Source organism: Candidozyma haemuli (assembly GCF_002926055.2).
Source record: "Candidozyma haemuli strain B11899 chromosome Unknown H_2014730914, whole genome shotgun sequence".
Classification (NCBI taxonomy): domain Eukaryota; kingdom Fungi; phylum Ascomycota; class Pichiomycetes; order Serinales; family Metschnikowiaceae; genus Candidozyma; species Candidozyma haemuli.
In genome coordinates, this window is record NW_020289907.1 from 783280 (window position 1) to 795590 (window position 12311).

A 12311-nucleotide genomic window follows, 5' to 3' on the forward strand; every position below is an offset into this window, starting at 1 on the left:
CGAAAAACGCCAGTTTATATATTCCAATCCAGGTGAAATTGGATTCCGCTAATTTCCTATTTGGTGATCCAATTTCACTTGTCCTCATTTCCTCGGGATACCCAAACCGGTTATCGAGTTCCGTCTTTGACTCTGACCGATATCCGTGATGATATAGAGTCACTGCACACAGTTACTCTGACAAGAGGCAATATCAAAGGTGGCGCCGTCGATACCAATACTACTACTATAACACCATGTCAGACCCCAGTTCCATCAACGGTACGTTCCCAGTCCAATCAGACTCCCTCATTCAATACTAACATCCAGGTGGCTCCGCCGTCGCCATGGTCGGCAAAGAATGCATAGCAATTGCCTCAGATCTCAGACTAGGCAACCAGTCCTTAGGGTTATCCAACAACTTCGAAAAAGTGTTCCAATTCGGCGACAAAACCTTCTTGGGCCTCACTGGCCTCGCCACCGACGTCCTCACGCTCAAAGAAGACTTCCGTCTCAAGAACAACTTGTACAAGTTGAGAGAAGAAAGAGAGATTGAGCCCCAGACGTTAGCCAACTTGGTGTCTTCGTCATTGTACGAGAAGCGTTTTGGTCCATTTTTTGTGGGTCCTATTGTGGCTGGTTTGGAGCTGAAGACCAACAAGCCGTACATTTGTGGGTTTGACTTGATTGGGTGTATTGACGCCGCTAAGGATTTCATTGTTTCAGGAACCGCCAGCGACCAGCTTTACGGTATGTGTGAGTCTCTTTATGAGCCCGACTTGGAGCCGGAGGATTTGTTTGAGACGATTTCTCAGGCTCTTTTGAATGCGGTGGACAGAGACGCCTTGTCTGGGTGGGGAGCTGTGGTTTATATTGTCACGAAGGACAAGGTGATCAAGCGTGTGCTCAAGACCCGCCAGGACTAAGCTCGCTGGGCTACTAGAAGGGCTGCGGTAAATGTGGTCTTTGATATATACAAGCTAATGAAATAAACGGAAAATGAAGCCCAGGGTGAGGCCGACAAAGCCCATGGGAGGCTTTCGGGGTGGTCTAAGAGGTGTCAAGGCGTGCCAAGGGGGTGTCAAGGGAGTTTTGACAGCCGAAGCTCTCGAGCAGCTTTGCAGCTGCTCTTGATCTTCAGCTGCTCTACTGCCTCTTCAGAGCCTCCATCTCAATCACCTTCTTCAAATAATTATTCTTCCCATACAACTCCTCATCTCTCTTCTTCTGCTGCTCCTTCAAAACCTTCTGCTTCTCTCTGCTGGCTCTAATTCTTGCCTTGGCGTCGTCTGATCTTTGAGCATGAATGCATTTGGTCAACTCGTCTTTTTCAAAGTTACACATGCCCATGGCCTTTTTGAGAAACTCGGCTTTGTGGCACTCCTCAAGAGCGTCCATGAGCTTTTCACAGCTATCGAACCTGTTTCTGTCTAACTGGGGATGCATGGTTTGTGGAGAAGAGGTGGTTGATAAGGTTACGGGAAGAGTGGAACGATATACGAGGCGAGGTCACGTGATCAAATTTGAAAAATTGGAATAAACCGAAAACTAAAGCTTTTGGAGGGAAAGGGAGGGCATTGACGGGATATAGTGGGCGTTTTGGAGGTCAAGAAGGTGTTGAAATAGTCTTTTTAGGCTTCTTTTTGGCTTTGGCGGTGGTGCTTTTTGGCTGCGAAATGCCTTAGTGGAGCCAATGAGAAGAGGTACATATAGAAGAAGGGTCAGTCACTTTTTTCTTGTTTACTTAATAATTAGTTGATCTCTTTAAGGTTGGGTGGGTTTGTTTGTTTGATGGTTTTCTGTTTTTTGGTGGTTTTGGTGGTTGAAGAATGTGGAAAGTAAGTTGACTGGCTGCGAAGGGCATCAAGAGAAGGTGGAAAGGGAAGCGTAGCTTTTTGTAATTTGGTGGGTTTAATGTGAAAAAGACGTTTGATAGAGGCTTGGGGCTCTGTTGGGTGGAGTTTGGGGAAAAAAAGAAGTGGAAAGACGTATTGGCTGTTCTCTTAGCTGCTCATTTGATAGTCAGTGGTGGAAGCAATACATATATATCTGTCTGGATCGCTTGATGGAAAGAAGAAGTCCCTTATTTTGAATAAAAGATGTATTGTTTTTATGGAATTAAAGGTTTTTTTTTTCAGGCTTTTTGTTCCAGATGGAGTTTATGGCCATGGAGAAAGGTAGAGTAAAGAGGAAGACGGAACAGATGGATACTTTTCATTTGGAAACAAAGATGGAAGGCGTGAAAGGATTGGGCTGGCAGGTGAGGCTGTGAGTTTAAGGAATTAAAACAGAACATAAAAAAGGAGAAGCAGGTGTTTAGTTGTTAGTTTGTTCCATCACCAGAGACTATCTATATGGATCATACTGAACAACATAACTTACCAAAGACGACATAAACAGAACTGAAGAGCCCAGAATTGGCACTTCTACAAATACAGAGCATTTCCATTTAGATCATATTGGACTAAGGAAGCTTACAACGCTCAATATTGATATCTATTGGACAATTCATACACCATAACACTCCAGGCTTTGATCCAGGCCCTCAAAATACCCAAACTACGTTATTAGAGGTTTTACCGGCTAGGAGAAGGCCAAATTAAAAGGGCGGAGCGTCCATAGGTCACTCTTAAGTCCTATGTCGTTGGTAGCACTTCATCCCACATACTCTAAATGTATAAATGGATAAATGCATAAATGAAGCCCTGATAAGGAAAGATAAACAAGGAAAGCCCAAACTCACCCAGTCAGCCTAACAATCCCTCATCTATCTATTTCCTAAAAGTACCTAACTTTAAGAAAAGACAAAGTAGTCTGTTAGCTGTCCACCAACCAGCAACCAGTAAACACCAACTATTCACCCATTACTAGAACTACGACGGCAAACAAACCCCAGAATAAATCCATAAAATGCAAGAAATTTACTTTAGTTTCCACTTCAACGTTTTCCCTCACGACGTAACCAAACCATCCAGCCACTGCCCTTTCAGTACCACTTACAGAGAAACACACAATAAATTCCCCCAATTCCACCGAAAACCACCACAAACCCCAAACCATCCCCCTTTCCAATCCCCCTTTCCAATTCCCCAAAACATCCCATCCCAGTTCCCTCAAAACCTTTCCAAACCTCACCAAACCTTATCCATCACCATCGACCCACCTCAACCTGACTCCACCAGACCTTCCGAGTCCAGAAACAAATAACCAAAAACCAATGAAAATTAAAAAAAATAGAAGAGGACCACCCAAACCTTCCAATTCCAATAAACAGTCACATAAATCACCCTTAAATCTTGACCCCCACTGTTTACTTCCTTCTACATCTTCTACTTCCACCTCTCATCAACCTCAGACTCACAAAAACCACCGAAACGAACAAACCACCAATTGTGCCCCCCACTTGTTCCCCCACTTGTCCCCCAAACTCCCCCAAACCTACATATAAGCAAAAACAGACCCTCCAAAACCCTATCACCAACTCCCGCCCCTTCATCCTCCTCCAAAACCAACACCTCCACCACGCCCCGGACTTCTCCTAACATACGGCTCGGAGTGTCAGAGTCCGCTTCGCTTTTCGCAGCCATTTGACGTTTTCTTATATGCAGGTCATTAACCTCAGCTCCAACAACCCTCCGTCAATCCTGCAAAACCAAGGGGGTTTTGAATTTTTGAGGGTGAAAATGGGTGGAAAACCACCCAAATAACCCCAATATCTGCTTAGTTTTCAATAGTTCCCCCTGGGTGGGGCTCGGCCAGTGGGCTACCTAGTCCGAGGTCACGTGCGCGGAAGTGCACCTCCGAGCATCCCACCCAGCGCGGAAAAGTCCATCCCGAAATATCCCAATAATCCTCCATCAACACTTCTTCTATTCTCCATTTACCCAATGCTTAGAAGTGCCGTTCGTACTAAAATCAACCCGGTCAGGGCCATTTCTGCCTCCAGGCTGTTGGCTTCCCAGGCCCTGGACCTCGTCCTGATCGACCTTCCTGCGTCGTCTTTTGAAGGCTACAAGCTTGACCAGATGCCAGAGTTGACGTTTGAAACCGAAAAGGACACGCTTCTTCAGATGTACAAGGATATGATCATCATCAGAAGAATGGAAATGGCCGCTGACGCTTTGTACAAGGGTAAGAAAATCAGAGGGTTCTGCCACTTGTCGGTGGGCCAGGAGGCCATTGCTGTGGGCATTGAGAGTGCCATCAACCATAAGGATACTGTGATCACGTCGTACAGATGTCACGGGTTTGCGTTCATGAGAGGTGCTTCTGTCAAGGAGGTGTTGGGCGAATTGATGGGTAAGCGTTCGGGTGTGTCTTACGGTAAGGGTGGCTCCATGCACATGTTTGCTCCTGGCTTCTATGGTGGTAACGGTATTGTGGGAGCTCAGGTGCCGCTTGGAGCTGGTTTGGCTTTTGCTCATAAGTACAGAGGCGAGAAGAACGCTACGTTCACGTTGTACGGTGACGGTGCCGCCAACCAGGGTCAGGTGTTTGAGGCCTACAACATGGCCAAGCTCTGGGACTTGCCATGTATCTTTGCATGCGAGAACAACAAGTACGGTATGGGTACTTCAGCTTCGAGATCGTCTGCCATGATTGAGTACCACAAGAGAGGTCAGTACATTCCTGGTTTGAAGGTGAACGGTATGGACATCTTGGCGTGCTACCAGGCGTCCAAGTTCGCCAAGGACTGGTGTGCCAACGGTAACGGTCCTTTGGTCATGGAGTACGAGACCTACAGATACGGTGGCCACTCCATGTCTGACCCAGGTACCACTTACAGAACCAGAGAGGAGGTGCAGCACATGAGATCGAGAAACGACCCAATTGCCGGTTTGAAGGCGGTTCTTTTGGACTTGAACATTGCCGACGAGGCTGAAATCAAGTCTTACGACAAGGCTGCCAGAAAGTACGTTGACGAGCAGGTTGCTGCTGCTGAGGCCGATGCTCCTCCAGAGGCCAAGATGTCTATCTTGTTTGAGGACGTCTACGTGCGTGGCACCGAGATTCCTGAATTGAGAGGCAGAATTTCCGACGATACTTGGAACTTTGAGAAGAACGACTTTTCCAACCACGTTTACTAAGCGAGTAATAATGTCAATGAACAGATAGATGAAAGACGACTGGCCCCTCATGGCTTCCGACTGACAGCCTACCGGCTGTCAGGAGGGAGTCAGGAGGTGACCAGGAGGTGGCCATATGCTCCACCAGTAGATGTAGAATTGTTTTTGGATGCTTGATTACTCTGCTTCCCTCCACCCTCCTGCCTCCCCTTAAGTATGCGTTTTGCAGCCAACGCCAACTCCACGAAAAACGGTCCCACGAAAAAACCAACCACACCACCGTACTCCCCTCCTCTCCACCAACCCAACGAACCCCTTAAACCCCCCAAAACACCACTCCTTCACCTTTTTACTGACCCTTCTCTGTCCATCGCTACTCATCCAAGTCACGTGCGCTCATCACCAACTTTCATCTACCAACCTACTTCCCATCTTCCCATTGCCATGTCTGAAAACCAGAAAAACGGAGGCTACTCCCAAAAAGAGCTAGCTGGCGTGGCTCTACTGAGCGGCCGCAGGCTGCTGGTGCAAAATGAGCCAGATTCGGCGCCTGCTTCGATGGCTGGACACATTACTATGAAAGAGATGGGTTCTCGAGCCAGAACGGAAGAAGACACTGAAAAACGGGTGGCCAGGTCGGCAGAATCCGAAGACCAGCTAATAAAGCCTTCAAATAACCTGCTAAATCTCGAAAGAGACCTCAATTTCGAAGATATAGCGTATAAACCAACCACAGAGGCAGATGCACAGGCGTTTGAAGCGTTTACGGCTGGAATACGACACCATATCCCTGACCAACCACATAGTGTGATTCTTTCGGCTGCCGATACGGTGCTTGAGGTGTTGAAGGATGAAAGCAAGGGTGCTGGCGTGAAAAGGGCCGAAATAGAGGACCTACTCTCGGTGAAGCTTACTGAGGATGAGCTTTCTGTGTTGATTAGGCTTTCACAGAAGATCACAGATTACGACCAGAAGGAGGAAGGTGCTGGGGAAAACGGCGCCCAGGCCGTGGGTATCGAGTTTGAGGAGGAGAACGAACAGGAAACACATACTAATGTGGTGGTGGAGCCTGAAGCTGGAGTGGAAAAACAGGAAACCGAGCCTGTGCTTCAGGATTCGCTGTATGTGACGGTTCAGGCGGGGGAGACGCCGAAATCCACGATTTTGCCTTTGCTGGAGATCAAACGTGACTTCATGTATAATAGAGTGGCTGCCGTGGAACCAGAATGGGAGCCTGAGGCTGTTCGAGAACAGTGTAAGAAGATTACGAAGGTTTTGTTTGATAGGAACGTTCCGTCTGGCGAGCTTGAAACGAGGCTTATGGAAGCTACCGACTTTAAACACCTCGAGTTGGTCAAACTATGCATAGACAACAGATGGAAGATCATGTTCCAGCTACAAGCGCTTAGTGGCGAGAAGGAGAAAGCCAAGGCGGTTGAGGAAATGAAGGAAATGGGGCTCCATCTGCTTCTCCAGGAATTTGGCGTGGCTGTGGATCAGTCTAGGAAAAGAAGAGCTTCAGAGATGGAGGAGCCAGTTAAAAGGACAAAACCTGCTGAAGCTCGTAAACCGAAAATTGTCGATTTGGAAGGGCTTGTTTTCGAACAAGGAGCTCATCTTATGGCCACTTCCAAGGTCAGTCTTCCGAAAGGCTCGTACCAGCAGAACAAGAAGCTTTACGATGTTATTTCAGTTCCAGCGCCAGAAGGTCCACCTTCGCTAGAATCGACCAACGAGTCGCTTGTTTCGATAAGTGAACTTCCCCAATGGGCCCAGGCGGCCTTCCCATCTGGAGAAACCCAGTCTTTGAACAGAATCCAGTCAAAAATCTACCCCCAGGCGTTCCAGAGCGACGAAAACCTTCTTCTTTGTGCTCCTACGGGTGCTGGTAAAACCAACGTCGCCATGCTTACGTTTCTTCGACTTTTATCGAACTACCGTAACGACGAAACGGGCCGTATAGCGTTAAAGTCGTTCAAAGCAGTCTATGTTGCACCTTTGAAGGCTTTGGTTGCAGAACAAACAAGAGAGTTCCAAAGAAGACTCACTTCACAGTTTGGCGTGGTGGTGAACGAGTTCACTGGTGATTCCAGTCTTAGCCAGAAAGAGATTGCAGAAACACAGATCCTCTTTACGACGCCTGAGAAGTGGGATGTGGTTACTCGTAAAGCTACAGAATCCCTGTACGCTCTGCAAGTGAAGCTTTTGATTATTGACGAGATTCATTTGTTGCACGACGATAGAGGGCCTGTTTTGGAGAGTATCATTGTCAGAGCAAAGAGATCTCCAGATACAAGAATCGTTGGGCTTTCTGCGACTTTGCCGAATTACGAAGACGTTGCACGGTTTATTGATGTTGATTTACAAAAAGGGCTCTTTTTCTTTGACGCCCTGTACCGTCCTTGTCCTTTGGAACAGCAGTACGTTGGAATTAAAGAGAAGAAAGCTATCAAGAAGGTTGCAGCCATGAACGAAGCGTGCTACGATAAAATGAAAGAAAGCATCAAAAACAACCACCAGCTTATCATTTTCGTTCATTCCAGAAAGGATACGTTCAAAACCGCTAAATGGCTTGCTGAAAAAGCCCAGGAAGAGGAAGTCAGTATCGCCAGTTCCAGCGCAGGAACCCAGGAAATCCTTCGCCAAGAAGCCGAAAACGCCCACAATAAGAACTTAAGCCAGATTCTCTCTTCTGGCTTTGGTATCCATCATGCTGGTCTTAAAAAGGAAGATAGAGGCACTGTGGAAGACCTTTTCGCCCAGGGCCACATTCGTGTACTTGTTTCTACAGCCACTTTGGCGTGGGGTGTCAATTTACCTGCCCATACCGTTGTTATCAAAGGTACAGACACTTATTCTCCAGAAAAAGGCGCCTGGGTCCAGCTTCTGCCCCAGGATATCCTCCAGATGTTGGGTCGTGCCGGTAGACCTCGTTACGACAAGTCTGGTGAAGGTGTGATCATCACAGCACACGACCAGCTTCAGTACTATATGGCAGTGTTGAACCAGCAGCTTCCAATTGAGTCTCAGCTTATGAGCAAGTTGGCAGATAATGTGAATGCAGAGATTGTTTTGGGCCAGGTTAAGTCGTTGAACGATGCGGTGGAGTGGCTTGGGCTGACTTATTTGTACATTCGAATGCTCAAGTCGCCGAAGTTATACCAGGTTGGCGCTGACTACGCTGACGATAAGGCGTTGCACTGGAAAAGAGCAGATTTGGTGCATTCTGCGTTTACTATTTTGGATAACCACAAATTGGTGAACTACAACGCTGAAACGGGTCTGGTTATCCCCACAGAATTAGGTAAAATCGCTGCTGGGTTCTACATTGGCCATTCCACCATGTTCATGTACCACAACAAGCTCAAACCGTGGATGTCAGAGATTGACGTTCTTCGGATCTTTGCGTCTTCAGACGAGTTCAAGTACGTGCCAGTGAGACAAGAAGAGAAGCTCGAGATTGCCAAACTTGCTGAAAAGTGTCCCATTGCCATTAAAGAAGCTCCCAATGAACCTTTGGCCAAAATCAATGTCTTGCTTCAAGCGTACATTGCACATCTTCAACTCGAAGGGTTTGCACTTATGGCTGATATGATTTACATCACCCAGTCGGCAGGCCGGTTGCTTAGAGCCATCCACGAGATCTGTTTGAAGAAAATGTGGGCTTCAGCTGCCACTATCACGTTGGAGCTCTGTAAGATTGTGGAAAAACGGACCTGGAACACCAGTTCTCCATTCAGACAGTACGGAAGTTTGGTTCCCTTTGAGATCATCAAGGCCACGGAAGCGTCCCATTTGCCTTTTGTCAGTTACATGAACCTTAACGCTGCTGAACTTGCAGAGGCATTCAACTTCAAGGGCCAGAGCCAGTTGGCGTACAGTTTGCTCCAGAATTTCCCGAAATTGGACATCAAATGCAACGCCCAGCCTATTTCTCAGGACACTTTACGTATTCTGGCGGATATAAACCCCAACTGGGAATGGAACAGGACGCTTCATGGCTCCAAAGAGTCGTTTCTCATTCTAGTGGAAGACGTCAATGGAGAAATCATCCTACACAACGATGTCTTGCAAATCACGCCAAAGAACATCCACAGGACCATCGCTCTAGACATATTTGTGCCTATTTCAGACCCACTTCCTCCTAATTTATACTTAACTGCCGTGAGTGAAAAATGGCTCAATTGTCTGTGGAGACAACCGGTCGAGATGTTCCACACACAGCTTCCCAAGAAACCTCTGTCTGCTACCGAGTTGCTTGACGTCCAGAGCATTCCTACTACAGCATTGAAGGACGAAAAGTTCGTGGATTGCTTCGATTTCATCCATTTCAACAAGTTCCAGTCGCAGGTCTTCCATGCTCTTTGGAACACCGAACAGAACGTCTTTTTGGGAATGTCTAAAGGTTCTGGAAAGACCGCTCTTGCCGAATTGGCTATACTTAACCACTGGAGACACAATAAGCAACGGTGTGTTTACCTCCAGCCGAGCCAGGAACTCGTGGATGCCAATCTTAAAGCATGGCAGAAGAAGTTTTCTCAATTGACGGACCCTCCAAAGCAGATTTCGAAGCTTACAGGTGATCTCTCTGCAGATATAAAGATCCAGGCCACGTCCCATTTGGTTTTGGCTACTCCAGTCCAATTTGATGCACTTACAAGGCGCTGGCGCCAAAGAAAGGCCATTACACAGATTGGGTTGGTTGTTGCAGACGATGCACATTTGCTTTCGAGTGGAGAACACGGCGGTGCAGCTTACGAGACGGTGCTTTCCAGAATGCGTTTAATGAGTGCCCATTTACAGCTGGAGCTTAGAATTGTGGCCTTGTCTCATCCACTTTTATATGGAAGAGACTTTGGCGAGTGGTTGGGATGCCTGAAACAGAATATCTTCAATTTTGAAGCTTACGAGCGGTCCAGGCCGATTAAAGAGATCAGGTTTGAAGCTTATACCGGTGCTCAGTATACTGTGCTGAACTGGCCCAAAGTGGCTGGCTTTTTGAAGGAAACTGAAGGTTCTTCGCTTGTTTTCGTGCCCAACAGGAAGATTCTCCATGAAGTATCGTCAAAAACTGCCGAATTCACCAAACCACATCCAGAAATTGCCAATTACCTGCTGAAGATCACAGATCCCGCTGCAAGAAAGCTTGTGGAGAAAGGAGTGGCTATTTTCCACCAGGGCTTATCTTCCAGAGACCAATTAATCATTACCAGGTTATTTACTGGCGGGTTCATCGAAACAGGCATTTCCACCAAATCCTTCTCCAAATACGCTCCTCTGGCTGCAAACGTGGTGGTTTTCGGGTCCCAGGACGAAGAGGTTCACCAGAACACAGACTACTACTTGAACGATATTCTCGAAATGGTGGGTGTTTCCACTGGAGGTAAAGTGCTTGCGCTTGTACATGCTCCTAGGGTGACTTACTATTCGAAGTTCCTTAGTGTTCGGATGCCTTTGGAGAGTTACCTCTATTCTGACCTTTACGATGCGTTTCTCCATGAAATTTCAGCCAGAACGTTCCATTCTCGCCAGGATTGCGTGGACTGGCTCACCTATACGTTCTTCTACCGTCGTTTGGTGCAAAATCCGAGCTTCTACGGATTGAAGAGCGTTGGCCATGTGGAAGTGTCTGAGTACTTGTCAGACCTTGTGGAGAACACATTGAAGGAGTTGGCAGACACTGGATTGATTGAAATGGACGAAGAGGAGGATGAAGACGACGAGGAAGAAGAGATGTCGCCATTGAATGGCGCCATGATTGCTTCTCATTATAATGTCAGTTTCTATACAATGAAGCTTTTCAACGAACTCAGTGCCAAATCTAGACTTCGTGATTTACTTGAAGCAATCACTTCTGCCACTGAATTTGAACTGCTTCTTTACAGACCAGGCGACGAACACACGCTAGCCCAGTTGGCTACAGTCGTTCCTTTCAAAATAGGCTCTGACGTTGTTTTGGAGTCTCCACAAACCAAAGCGTTCTTGCTTGTCCAGGCCCATTTATCTCGAGTTTCGCTTCCAGCCGACCTTGCCGACGACCAGAAACACGTTTTGAAGGCCATTGTGAACCTTGTGTTTGCTTGTGTGGACTCTCTTTCGTCTGAAGGCCACCTTAACGCTTTACAAGCAATGGATCTTTCCCAAATGATTGTTCAGGGCATGTGGAACAGAGAACTGCCGTTGAAACAGATCCCCCACGTCAACAACGGCATGCTTGAACGGTGTAAAAAGTATAACGTTGAAACAGTCTACGATATCATGTCTTTGGAAGACGAAGAGAGAGACGATGTGCTTCAGCTTGAAGATGAACAGCTCCAGGACGTGGCTGATTTCGTCAACAAGTACCCGAACGTGGACGTTTCGTATGAGCTTGATCTTGAAGAAGCTGTTGTTGCTGGAGAGCCCAAACAGATCACCGTGACGATTGAAAGAGACGAGGAGTTGGACGATCTCGATGTGGTTGCTCCACGGTTCCCAGGTGAAAAACGTGAAGGCTGGTGGGTGGTTGTTGGCGATGCCCAGTCCAGGCAACTCTATGGAATCAAGAAAACAACGGTTGTGCACGAAACACAGCTGGTGAAGATGGATTTTACTGTTCCTGTTGCTGGACATCATAAGTTGAGTGTTTGGTGTATGTGTGATTCGTACTTGGACGTGGATAAGGAGATGTCGTTTGAGGTGGACGTTCAGGATGAACAGTAGGGCAGGATTGAGGGGGACAGGGAAAAGCTATGGAATCTGAGGAGATGGTGATTGATATAATCGTCTGTTTGGCTTGGAACTTGGCCTTTTTTGGACTTTTGGTGGGGCCTTCTTATGTCCTTTAAGGAAGGTAGTACACCAGCAGTTCCAGAAGAAACTGGGCAGGTTTTGAGAAAGTAACAATTATTATAGACTTATGGGGCCTCAATTCGATCAAATAAATTAAATTGGTATTAATATCATACTTCTGTCTATTACCTGTTCTCTGTACTAGGTATATGCCAGTATACAGAGACTATGTACCAGATTTACATCTAAACACGCCCGAAAAAGAATAAATTGTAGTTTCTTCGTGCTTCCAGTTCCAAACTAAGTATACTTATAATCCTTAGAAACCAGCAAGTATTAAAACCAGCTCAGTTAGTGGCACCTCCCAATTACATACCATTAACCAGAAACCCCCAGTTAAATCCACCCCCACCCTGAAACCAAGCCAACCAAAGAGCCCAAACCATTCCTGACCCCCAAAATCAACCAATATCACCCTCCACTTCCACTTCCCGT

General features: G+C 46.9%; 4 protein-coding genes across 4 annotated transcripts; 3 read left to right on the forward strand and 1 right to left on the reverse strand. All coding sequences in view use genetic code 12, as the record gives it.

Annotated features, from left to right (window-relative positions):
* Positions 1–326: 326 nt before the first annotated feature.
* Positions 327–905, forward strand: PUP3 (proteasome core particle subunit beta 3; the record flags this gene model as incomplete). Its single annotated transcript, XM_025488475.1, has 1 exon — positions 327–905. One exon carries the CDS (start codon positions 327–329, stop codon positions 903–905), a length of 579 nt encoding a protein of 192 aa, XP_025343137.1.
* Positions 906–1125: 220 nt separating this feature from the next.
* Positions 1126–1425, reverse strand: CXQ85_004868 (uncharacterized protein; the record flags this gene model as incomplete). The annotated part of the gene is made up of 1 exon (XM_025488476.1): positions 1126–1425. One exon carries the CDS (start codon positions 1423–1425, stop codon positions 1126–1128), a length of 300 nt encoding a protein of 99 aa, XP_025343138.1.
* A 2441-nt stretch (positions 1426–3866) lies between these two features.
* PDA1 (pyruvate dehydrogenase (acetyl-transferring) subunit E1 alpha) lies at positions 3867–5066 on the forward strand (the record flags this gene model as incomplete). The annotated part of the gene is made up of 1 exon (XM_025488477.1): positions 3867–5066. One exon carries the CDS (start codon positions 3867–3869, stop codon positions 5064–5066), a length of 1200 nt encoding a protein of 399 aa, XP_025343139.1.
* A 423-nt stretch (positions 5067–5489) lies between these two features.
* Positions 5490–11747, forward strand: CXQ85_004870 (ATP-dependent RNA helicase; the record flags this gene model as incomplete). The annotated part of the gene is made up of 2 exons (XM_025488478.1): positions 5490–5806; positions 5852–11747. 2 exons carry the CDS (start codon positions 5490–5492, stop codon positions 11745–11747), a joined length of 6213 nt encoding a protein of 2070 aa, XP_025343140.1.
* Positions 11748–12311: the final 564 nt, after the last annotated feature.